A 12745-nucleotide genomic window follows, 5' to 3' on the forward strand; every position below is an offset into this window, starting at 1 on the left:
GCTCTCTTCATAGGACTTCTTCAGCAACATTATATGACCTGCATTTSCAGGACCTAGGGTTAGAAAAAATGTTGTTGATGCCCTTAGCGTGTTATTGGAACAGTCATAGTTTTCCTTCTCTGATAAAGAAGGAAGGCAAGGAATTACTCATCCCACCTTTTTTTTCTCCTTAATTTGTTCTTGGAAACTGGTTTGGGGATGCAGCCATGATGTACCTCTTGCTCCCTCCTAATGGAAAAGAGGGCAAGAATAAATCTTGATGATAAAATGCACTGCAGTTTGGATGTGTTGTTGAAATGTCCATGAAATTCCTGAGAAAATATCTCTCTCTGTAAACTAGCCTGATAAATTATACAGTTGTTGCTTTCTAAAGCCAAATATTCAGCTATACAGGTTTTTAATTGCACTGAGAGCTGTTTTATCAATTTAGCTTTGAAAAACATTTTGCACCCTTCTCTCTTTCCCTCCTCCTTTCTGTCCATTGAAACTCAAGCTTTTAAGCCACTTTGTGGGCTCATTATTAAGAATGCCAGCCAGTTAACCCAGTACAAGATGAGGGCCTCCAGCATCCAGCCAAGCAGCAGGCTGGATGTCTCCCTGAGAACGCACCATAATTGGTTTCAGTGAACTTGATTTTGTTTCCTACTGTTAAATGTGGAAAGACTAGAAAATGGTAAGCTATTGCTCATTTTATATTTAAAGTAAAGCAAAATCAAAATGTGTACACAAAATCAAATCTGCTTTTTGTAACTGGGTTTTACAGCTATAAATAAGTCTCCTTTTCAGACCCCAACTGGTTCCTTGTGAAAACAAGCTACCATTGCAGTTAGCACTAATTGGTGTTTCTGTTGGCAGTCTCTACAGAAGGACCATGAGTTGAAAGGGCTGAAAAATTAATTTACTGTGCAGCCTTAAAAAATAGTCCTTCCAGCACAGGTCAGCAGGAGTGTGAGACTGGCAGCCCTTAAATAAATAAAATCCTCTGAATTTTTTTCATGCTGATGCATGATTCAGTCAAAGATGTTTCTTCCCCCTCCACCTCTACTCCTTACCCCCTTTAATGGAAACCAATGTAAATCACACCAGTAGAGGCTAAGGAGTTTTGGGTTATCCAAATAACAAACAGCATTGAATGTGTGGAATGGCTGGAAATATCTATTGATTTCTTTTGTCCTCACCATATCTGACACCTTGTTACTTTAAAATAAAATGTTGGCTATATTCTGTGGTTATATACAGCTTCTGCCATCTGCATTCAACTGTATAGCCTCTAAGATAAAGGAAAAAGTAGGTAGCTGGGAAACCTGTCCTTGTTAGAACTTATGTTAGGAGACTCTYTTTATTTTTATTTTTATTGTCATCTTCTAGTGATTACTCTTCATAAGAAGCTTGAACTTGTCTTTATTGATGGTATCATTTTAGTTCAGGTGGAAAAGACTGTCTTTCACCACCAAAGCCTGTCTTCAAACCTCAGCCTTGGCAGCAGCCAAGTCAGGCAGCTTCAGAGCAGAGGCATGCACTCTACTGATGTCCATGTGGTTAGAGCTCAGCTTCCCAGGAGCAGTGTCAGCAGTAGCAGTACTACCTTCTGCTCGAGTATCCCCATGTTTCCACTCTTTGCCATTATTTTCAGCTTTATAAGTTTGATCATTCCTTGATAAAAGACACCTTTGTATGAGAARGGCTTCTTGCATTGTAGAAGCACTGAGAACATGGAGACGGCCAATGTTTTTGAACTGTGTTTTGACTATACAGAAGGGCAGGGAGTTTAAAGCTGAAAGCTTGGCAGGATGTAGCCCTCATTCAGGAATTTGGATTGTCAAGGCTTATAAACAGACCTTTCAGGAAACTCAAGAACAATCTCACGTATGAACTCTGCTCTTTAAATTGGGCTTTCCATATGGACAGTACTTTAAAAATATTTGTGACCATTATTTAATAGTGCTGTAATCAGAGGAGGTTGAAGGCAAGCAGTTTTGTGCTGTTTAGCTGCAGACTGAAAGGGCTGCTGAAAATTTGTAGTGTGTAAGGCTGTGTATTTCTGTATTTATAAAATTGTCAGATGCCATACCCACCTGATACAGCTGTACTTGCTGGTCCGTGGGTCTATACACAGGGAACATACAGCAAGCATCTTGACATGTGCTATCGTGATCCTGCTCCTACCAGAGCCAGTGAAAGTCCTGTCTTTGATTTTGGAGTAATTGGAGAAAGTTTTGAGCAAGGTAAACTCCTTTTGGACCATCACCTAAGTTTTAGGCAGGGCCTGGCTGTGTATCRTTTCTTGGTGGAAAAGTGCACATCTCAGATGAGTTGGGGACAGGTTGTGATTCCCTAATTGTTTCAAGATTGAATTGCTRTGCAAGGGCACTTAAATGAGGAGTGTTGCTGGGTCTGGATAGATAGGTGAAAGGAAGAGATCTGCTTCAGTTTGGGCTTAACATTTTCTGACTTTTAATATCCCTTAGGTGCTTAACTTTAATGTTGCCTTAATGCATTTTTAATGGAATGTATAATAAACTTTTTCTGGACAAGCATAAATTGTGCCAACTTTCTGTTCGCTGTATGTATATACTTCTAAGCTGAACTCCTAACATGCTTGCTGGCATGCTCTGGGAACAGATAGATTCTTCACATCAGCTGGATAAGTTCTTGGCTGCTGATTCTGCTTCTAGTGAGATGAACAAGTTCTGGCTGTTGATTTCAGCAAGATAAGGACCATAAAACTCAGACTAAATTAGTCAATATTTAAAAGCATATAAATCTACAAAAGRGTGTTGCTTAATAGTATATGTATTTAAATATCAACAAAGGAAGTCATGGGGGATGTAAAGAGTTCTATGTAATGATGTGCCTCATTGAACTAATTACAGTAACGGTTTTCAAGTAGAGCTTTTAGGCACACATGTTAAAGCAGGAGCTATTGAAAATGCAGCAAACCAGGCAAATGGAGAACCTGACATAGTAACTTTTTTTAATGGCCATTCCACCTAAATTTCTTGAGGGTTTAAAAATAAAAATCAATGTGGGGTTTTAGTGGTACTTAATGTAAATAAGAAAGAGGAGAGTATAAAAATTCTAATAACTAGATTGTGCAGTAAAACTTGATGGGATACATAATGAAAGAGGTGAGAACAGTAGAGACAGTCTGTATCTTTTCTGTCAATCTTTTGATTTCATAGCACACAATTTGTATAGGGTGATTGTCGTTTTGAAATACTTTTGTGCTATTTGTGCTATTTGAGCAGAGTAAAGTCATAAAAGAGGATGATCCAGTGATTTAAAAAAATGATAGGCTTGGCCTGGAGATATATGCATTTAGTCCCTTCCCTTGCTTCAGTTTATAAAACCATGACCCAACTTGCTAAACCTCTCTCTCTGTTTCCAGTCTGAGAAATGGAGATGATGATTCAACTTGTGTGAGTTTTATGTAGTGGTCTATATACAGACTCTGAGAGCCTCTGGTATTGTAATAATTGGTTAGGGAAGGCATACCGTAACTGAAAAGAATATTTGGAAGACTTGATTGACATGGAGGGCACAAACCTACGTCCTTTGTGTTCRCTGACCTGGTGACGACAAACAGGCTTAGCTTGTGTTGAGGAAGAGCCACGTGTGCCAGGGAGAGTGCACTGCTCAAACACAACCACCACCGCTAGGGCAGATGGCTTGCAGCCTGGCTGAAGTCCACACCTGAACCACAGTGGAGGAGCCTTGGCTTTCTGGGGTTCAGCTCTGCGATGAGACCGGCGAAACCAGCCCTTCAGCGCTGCTGTGGCTGCATTGCCTGGGAGCAGGAACGTGACCTGCTTTGTGTCACCATGCTGCTCTGGAGACGGTGAGGGGCTGGGAACAGAGTCTGAATAACTTCCTTGGTGGCAATTTTGGGAATTGCTAAGAGTATGCAGAAGAATAGTAGAAGAGGAAAGAATGGAGCTGAGCCATAGATACTGGGGTTCTGTTGAATTAGGGAGATCTGTTCAAAATGCATCGCTACCCCCAGCTTCCAGTAGGGAGCAATTAGTTCTCTATTAARGACGACATTTAGGAAGGCTATTCTAATCAGAAAAAATCCTCCTATAAATGCATGGCAGGTAGTGTGAAGGGAACATCAGTTTCTTTGGAGATTTGCTGCTTCATTTCTCCCTTTGCTATTGCTTTCCCTCTCTCCTAAAAAGTCCTTACTGTCTAACTGAAATTAATGCAGAGGACTGGCTCCAGCTCCTGGGGAACCACAGAGTCAGCTGAAAAGTGACAGCAGAAGGAAGACTCACCCTGTTCTCCTCTCCTGCTTAGGGTGTTCTAGCAGGTTAATTATTCGTCTGAGTGGTCTTTTAGGGACTGCTGTGATTGTAGCTGGCCTTTTTGTCTGGTGAACGTCTTGCTTAGTGATGGATTAATGTCAGCTCAGTAGGGTGACGTTGTATGTATTTTGACTGAACACGCACAGCTTGACTCAAGATGAAACAGGCATGAAGTTATGGAGGCACCACCCAGAGTGCTGAGATTTTTCTTGGGCTTTTGCTGTGGTCTCTGAGTACCTGGACCARGTGACTTCATTCTTGCAAATTTGACCCCAGTGTATTTGTAAGGCCTTAAGGAGGGATAGGATAGGAGGGAAGTGTGATTTATTTTTTGTAGGTTTACTTTGCTTGCCTCTAATGACTGTTAACAGTAAGAATTAGTTTTAAGAATTAAAGCAGCCAGGTTTATTTCTTTTGAAATAAATTAATTTCCTTGCCTGGATGAACTTAATATGTGGTGCAGAGCTCACATTTGGAAAGCACCTTACAATATCTCTGCTCTTTGAATCATTACTGGCAGAGCTTTTCATTATCAAGTTTATCTTCCTTAATAATTTATGGCTTGAATTTTTATTATCCTGTGGAAGGGAGAGTAGGAAACTTACTTTAAAGGGCAAATAACAAGCAGAGAAATTTACAGTGAAAGACTGCTTTCCTGTCTGTCTGCTCCTTGCGCCCTTTTGGATGGTGACTCGGCAAGTGACGCTATCTTTCTGAGTTACTCGTGAATGAATCCCTTGCTTTGATATTGAGGTACTGTGCTGATGGTGGAGGTGTGTCTTCTGGGGTTCTGACTGCTTGTGGTTAGTGAGCATYCCACCACACTTCTCAGAAGTAGGTGAATGTATCTCAGTTGGCAACTACTTTTGTTCTAATTCTGGACAAAAAGTGCACATTTTGCATAATTCCTCTTCCTGCTGCCTCCTCTTATTGGTAATTTCAGTAATGGCCAGTGTGACCATTGCTTTAAACCCCTGCTCCCGAATTTTCTGTTTTGGCTTTGGGATATAGTTGGCTTTCCTAGCAAGATCTTTGCACTGCATCCGTTTTGCTGATGCTTTGTGCAAATTACATCCTAGCTGATCATTTGCTTGTTACGCTGTTTCACTGAGCAGGACAGTCACAACTCACTGGTCTAACCTTGCTCATGTGATGTTGTCATTACTAAATCTAAGGTCTAAAATCTTTCATAGTGAGGTGGGAATATGAGCGAAAGGAGTGCAACTTCCATTCCCAAGGAGTGCAACTTCCATTCCCAAGGCAAAATGTTCTTTATTATTTGGCATTGGGGGAGGATTTTTTTTTTGGATGTGGCAGAATTATGGTCTAATCAAGAAGGAAAACTTCTGGTGGTATTCTTTCATCAACTCAACAATTTCACCTTAAGGCAGATCAATTTTCAACACTACTCAGGGCCATGATCCCTGAGGCTGGTGTAGGAAGTGTAAGTCTTATCTCCTGGTGCCAGTTGATCTACCTTCCTTGGCTTCTTTCTCCACCCAAGGAGAGTGGTAGGAGGCACTGTTGTCTCCCAGCACTGAATTCTACTAGTTGCACTTGCACCGTATAGCTTTGACTAACAGGCTGTATACATGTAGCATAAGCTCTAGTAGCTGGCAGATGGAAGTCAGGTTTGGAATGGCAATAAGGAACTGTATGAGTTTTTTGAGAAAAAGATTAGCCTTCAAGAGCTTTCCTGGATATGTGCTGGATTCTGTGGCATGGGACAGGAGGATATATTTTTCAAAGGCTAACTTCAGGAGCCTAGCTCAGCCAAGGCTCCCTGTAGAGTTAAATACAGAGAGAGACTGCTCTCTGAGAGCAGAAATCTGTCTCCACTAACTCTTTAGGGAGCCTTGGGAGGTAGCAGCCTGTGCTGAAGTCAGCTTTGGAGAATATTTACCCTTTCCCCTGAGCCTATACCTACATATATCAGAGTAGGTATGAAGAGGGAGAAGGATGCATACAATTCCTTAGGCCCCCAACCCTTTATGAGGTGAACTTGTAAGCAAAAAGCTGGGGATATGATTACTGCCTGTATATAAGGCAATAAAGTTTCATGGACCATTACAACTATTAAGTAGGTGTGAAACCAGCACAACTCCACAGGCATGCCAGTGATTACGAAGGGGAAGAGTTGCTTTCAGTATTTATTTGCACCTTTCTTTCCTGACAAGTCTGTGGGTTATTTCCTGTCAGATGTCTGCAATGCAGAAGGTTAAATTATGCAAGGGAATCTGCAGCCATTAGTTTATGCTCTCCTACAATGGTAAAGAATTGTAAGCTGTCTTGTGGCAAACCTTAGAGCTACTCTGTTATGTGATGCATAAGAAATGTTAGTGTGTTAAGGACCTCAATGGCAGAGGAGAATATGTTTGTATTCTTCGATAGGTGATGTGGAGGTTGGAACTGTGTGTGCTTGCCCTGGCTCCATAGAATAGTCCTTTTTTTTCCCACATCCTGCCCTACCTACTCTCACTCTATGTGTATAGGTACATGATTCAAAGTTAAAAATGGGGCGCACACAAACATTGGCTGTTCTGCTGTGTTGAGAATTCACTGTTCTGGGATTAAGAATGGAGAAATCAAAGTGGTACCCTTGTGTTATGTGTTTAGGGAACTAAGGTGGATCTGAAGTTTTTGAGATCTGTCTTTGTCTTTTAAGTTGTCTGTAAATCTTCAATGAATGTAGTCTGAACTGCYGGTGACCTGCTTGCTGAATGCAGGACGTGTTCTGGGCTTCAAATTTATGTTTTCCTATCAAGTTAATAGAAGTATTTGTGGTATGCAGCTGTAGATGAAAGTGGAGATGGCACAATACAATAAATAGCTGGTACATGATAGCAGTACCCAAGCAGCTTGCTGATAGCAGAAATTTAATGATTCTCTAAAATCTTTATTTGCAATTTAGTTTGTCTCTAGGGCTCTTCATGTCAGAAATTCCTTATCTGCAGTCACCTGGATGTTGGCCTTTATCTGTTGCTTGTCGCATACCTTCTTTCACTTCAGATCGCCAGCCAACGTTGTATTGAAATGAGAAGACATGACTGAAAGCATGATGTTTGTTTATATAGCCATAATAACTTGAAAGAAGTAAACAATAAATGACAAAGAAGCAGAGAGATTTATGTTCTGGGGACAGTCGTAAAACTGCGTATGCAGTAGCCTAGTTGGTGGTGGCTGACTGATTTTCTACCTGTCCTCTTCAGACAAAACTTTATATTTTTAACAGTAGAAGTGTTTGCATTAGCTCACTTTTGCAAGAGTTTGGAGCAACTGTGCTTTGTACTGCGAATCTCTACAGTGGTGCCAAAGAGTGGTTGCTGCGAATAAGTACAGATATTTATTTGGAAAAGGTCTTCCTGTGTGAGACTCAATTCAGTCCCTGATGTTTTTAAGCCACGAAAGATGCCATGGAGGAAGGGGTGTGCTTATGTACGTATCTTACAGTTGAGAAGGAAAGCGTGGCAGTGAGCTTGTTGTTACACTGATCCTAGAGAGGAAAGGCTTGAAATATAAAAGTTCCTCTAAAATTCCTTCTACCTTGATWGCTTGTCTGTGGTGGTGGAGCAGTAACTGCAACTTACCTCTCTGCTGCTCCTAGCACCTTCCTGGTATCTGTGTGCAATTTCTTGTGCTAGAAGAGAAAATGCTACTCAGCGTTTTAATTTAAGGTTTGAAACTGAAAATTATAGTTGCTTTTATTTGCAGCCTAGTCACTACTACTGCTGTAACTCCTGTAGTGAGTTCTGCAGATGTGCGCTGTTTGGTGTGTTCATTTGCCTTTCCTTGTCCGTGTGCTGCTCGCCATTTGCAAACAGCATCACACTGTCCACGCTCGTCTCTAGCCCTGTGCTCAGGTACAGCTTCACTCTGGGCAGGACGAAGTGCAGGCTGAGCTGCATCCTCTGGTCTGTGGTGGGTTTCTGGTGGGAGATGACTGATCTCTTATGCTGGAACAACCTGGAGACCTTTGCTCCCCACTGCTCTGGGAGTGCAGCTGAGCTATGTGACAGCAGCCACGCAGAAGGAAGGAGCTGTTTATCTGCCTGGCTATGTACTGCAAATGAGAACATTGATTGTAAACRAACTGGGAAACAAGAACTCTTACTTCATATAGACATCCATTTTAAAAACAAGATGAGCAAGAGTCTGTTTTCTACCAGATGTCCTAGCACTGATTTTTGTAAACTTTGACTTTTTTTTTTCCTGTTTTGTGATGTCGCTGCTTTACACTTACTCTGTATACTCTTTTTCCCTTGGGCGTTGTGGAGCCTTGCAGACTTGGGTGTCCTCTGCGTGAGTGAAGCAAGATGATGTATTGAGAGATCAAGTGAATTGTCCAAAATCATTCAGGGAGCCTGCAGAGCCAGGAGCCAAGTCCAGGACTGGTTTCATCCTACAGGACAGAAAGTAGTTCTTATTTTCACCTTATGGGAGCTCCTGGTGTTCTGCAAGCAGAGAATGAGACCGCAGCCAACCTTGTGTGCAGTTCCCAGAGCTCCCTGTTGTCCCTTGGTTGCTCCCAGCAGCCTTTGACCAAGGGAGACTTGGAAGGCTTCAGTGGTCACAGGAGGCTGCAAGACATCTCTGCTGTTGATTGTAACCTTCTTTCTCTGTCAGGATTGAACATATCATTTCTCTTTAAGTTTTTTACTTTTAATGCCAGTATGCACTTAACAAAATAATGTGTCTTCTAAGAACGCACCTATCAAAGGTGCTYGCTGCAAAACCTATAGGCCTCCATCCACAATCCCCACAGTCCTTAAGCAGCACATTGGAGCATCTGGGTTAAGGACCAGCAGGATTGTTGTTTTTTCTCCATTCTTTTTTTATAAATGAAGAACATCTAAAACTAGAGGAGGTTAGCACAGAGGTATGCAGCTCTGCTGAACAGCATAATGTAGCATTCAGAGGAAAGGCAGTGACCTTGGATTTCATTTAAATGACTTTTTCATTGGCCTTGAGAATTTAACGGTAATTCTCAGAAGATTATTGAAAGGTAGGATAAATAATCATAGGAGAGATGAATTGATTTGCAATGTGTGGATCTGACTTCTAACTCAAATCTCTGCTCCCCTCAATGGTAGGTGAAAACAGGCAGTAGAATGTAGAAGGGAATAGCAAAAATCTCTTAAAGATGGCTAGGTAAATATTTTTATTGTGGGAGAAGCTCTTGGGATTTGTTGTTCTCATTCCAGATTCAGTGGAACGTGGTGACTTTTTTGCAGACTAGAACATGATGCTGTTTTCTGCCACTGGAGAAATGAGCATTGCATGAGAAAGATTTGAGGGCATCAGTTTGTATTTAAATGTCTTTAGAAACCAGATCTTTCTTCCTCTTCTTCATGAGTGAGTAAGCTTTATGGAAGTCTGTGACGCTGTATTAATGTAATGTTCAACTTCACCTTTATTCATTTTGTGCTCTTCCCCACTTATAACAAAGTTCCGTGCTCCTAAAAGGAGAAATAAATCAATTCAGGCAGGTGTCAAAGGGAGCTGTCAGCCCATTCCAGAAAACCATATGCCTGCAAGTTTTCTGTGGGTGGCAAATAAATCATTTTCCTACCCTCTTTCGYGCTCTTAACCAAGAGCAGTGCCGAGACGGTAAGTTGTTCTCAGCCTTTTCCCACTTCTTCCCGAGTTCACCTCTGAGACTGTCACGTGAGGCCTGGCCACATGTGCTCTCCCTGCCACGTGAAAACCAAGCAAAACGTTCTCCTCCAACTCTCCCAGCCCTTCTGAGGCCAGCTTGTTCTGCCACTCTACCACATGAAAACCCTGGTTTTGCTCAYGAGAAGGAAGCCGGCTTTTTAATGSTACRGTCGCTATACAAGCTGCTAAGTAGCACAGACCTTAGCTAGTGTTCARACTGGAGTTCAGTGTGGGACGAGCCAGTTTGGTATTTCCCTTAATTCTCAGGTGGGATTTATAAACTTTATTCAATTATATCTTCTCTGTGCTGCAATTGCTTCAATGACTCTGCTTGTAAACATGCCCGGAAAAGCATTTGGTGATGTACCATAGGGGCTGAAGCTGTACAGGAAAGTTACACCTTCATGTCCTGTTACTTCTAGGCTGTGAATATTCTTCAACTTGKGCTATAGAAAATGTGGTTGTCTGGCTGAGTTCAGGCTTGTCTGGTTGAGTTCAGATTTAGGTTTGAGTCTGCTGACTCTGTCATTCATCCCATTAGTGGGAATCAAAGCAGTGCTGAGGTTTGAAGTCTTTAGTTTATTTTCTTTTAAACAATTGTATAAAAATAATCGTAGCCCTGTTGCCTGTATACCTCAGAAACCRCTTTTGCTGAAGTGGTATTGAAACAGATTTCTAGCTGCGTTTTCAGTTATGTCTTTAAACAGCTCAACGAAGTCTGGGCTTCCAAGCGTGCTTTCCAGCAGTAACGGCTGGAGAGAGGAAAGCAGAGTGCTGCAAACGAGAGAGAGCAGCACGGCGAGGGGCAGGTGAACACCTTGCGTCCGCTGGGTCACGTCTGATTGCAGCTCTGTGCCTCCGGCGCCAGCCCACCTGCGGGGGCCTGCGTCTGCCTGTGCTGCCCTGTCCTCCTCGGCACCGGTCCCGCGGGCGCTGCGGCGGCGTTTGGCCGGCGTGGAGGGAGCTGGGGGGGGGCGATGAAGGAGGTTACTCCAAAGGCCTGCGTGCAGGGTCGCGCTGTTGTTGCTCAAGTGTAGCTCCTCGTGTTGACTGAAACCTCACCCGCTCCTGAACACGCGTCTTGCCTGGAAGCCTTGGAAGGAATTGTACCAGATGACAGCAGTTTAATTTACACCCAAATAACTTATTTTAAATCTGTTTTTCTCACTTATGCATTCATTTAACTTTATTGTAATGTCAGCACTTAGCAATGAAGTAATGGGAGATCTCTGGAGAACTTCGCACAAGCGAGAAAGCACCATTATCTCAGTTTTACAGGCCTTGCTTATGTTGAGAACATATGTGGTGGTGTAATTACACTGATGTGATTAAATCAGTGCAAATCCTTACTACAGGGACATGCTGCACCAATATAAAGTAGGGCTTATTATCAGTGCGGTTTAATTCAAATTACATTACCTAATTAAGCTATGCTAGTATAAGCCTCAGCTTAAATTGAGCAAATCACGTGAGAGTTTGTGCTGTTTTTATTTAATGCGGATAAAATTTGAAAACTGAAATAGGTGAGGTTGTCTTACCCAAGAGCATGCTAGGAGTAATGGACTTGATGAGTATTGTGTTCATATTACATACTGGTAGGGAAAGTGTGGTGTGAATGCAGGGGGCTTTATTATTTTTTTAATAAATTAAATTCTTTGTTTAAGCTGTAGTGACTACTTTAGTATGATTTAGGATCATTTCCAAAGCTTTACAAATGAGTCAAGTAAATCATACTAAATTCCAGTAAATCTCTGCCACATGGTTTTGGATTTTGATAATGACTGGATGGGTTAGTGAATAACCATGGCATATACAATTTAATTGGGTATATCTTCCTTTTTTGGCAGGGTGTGGACACTGTAAGAAAATGAAACCAGAATATGAGAAAGCTGCAGAGTTTCTCCATGTAGCCAGTGATGTAAGCTAATTTTCTTTATTATATCCTTCGTATAATCAGTAATAAATAACTGTAGTAGTAAAAGTGACTTTTCTCCTTACAACAAATTCAGCTGTTCTCATCCTCCCACAGGACCCTTCAAAATGTGCTTCCAAAGTATAGTCTCATTGGTAATGCATGAGCCCTGCCAAAGTTTTAGAAAGAACATTCTGTCTTGAACGAAAACAAAATCGAAAATGTTTATGTATTCTGCTGTAGGCCTTATACATAATATGATCAAATCCAAAATGGATTTTTTTCTCTTATTTAAAGACAGTGAGTGTGAAGAAACATAGGGTTTTATTTATGAATTAAAATTGAGGGGAAAAAAAAMCAAAGGAGGTCCATCCTTCTTTCAGATATCCTGGTCTTATGGTTGTRTCACTGCATTAGCTTCGTCATAAGTGCTTGATCAGCATGACTGGGGGGAGAACAGAGGCCCAGTAACGTGATTATTACTCTTAYTGATTCAGTCTTATTCTGCATGTGCCACGAAGGAGCGGAAATGGAAAYGGAATTATCTCCCCCGAACTTTAGGGAAGAACAGATGAATTGTATCCTAGGAGTGTCTCTTATCCGTTGACTGTAAAGGTGGCTGATGTAAAGRTGCCTGCAAGTTAGGGAAGGGTGGATTTGTCTTGAAATAAACTTTTAACAATACTTCTTTCTCTGGAAGAAGCGGATGAATTTGGTGGGAGGGAGTGCCGCTCCCAGGAGCAGCTCYTAGGCTCTTACAAAGTGACTTGTGTGACAGGGAAATCTCCTCAGAAAACAGGAAGAGAACAGGTAATACRTCGGCGTGACTGTTATATTGACGTCACTGGATATCCTTGGTGTTGCATCCTCCGTC

General features: G+C 41.8%; 1 protein-coding gene across 1 annotated transcript in view; it reads left to right on the plus strand.

Annotated features, from left to right (window-relative positions):
- PDIA5 (protein disulfide isomerase family A member 5) overlaps positions 1 to 12745 on the plus strand; it is a 113551-nt gene that overhangs the window by 69558 nt on the left and 31248 nt on the right. The window contains exon 13 of the mRNA XM_085311057.1: positions 11807 to 11877. Coding sequence (XP_085167183.1) covers positions 11807 to 11877 — 71 coding nt within the window. The remainder of the gene's footprint in view (positions 1 to 11806; positions 11878 to 12745) is intronic.

This window comes from Rhea americana, unplaced genomic scaffold, assembly GCF_003343005.1.
Source record: "Rhea americana isolate MKP2758 unplaced genomic scaffold, rheAme1 scaffold_33, whole genome shotgun sequence".
Lineage (NCBI taxonomy): Eukaryota > Metazoa > Chordata > Aves > Rheiformes > Rheidae > Rhea > Rhea americana.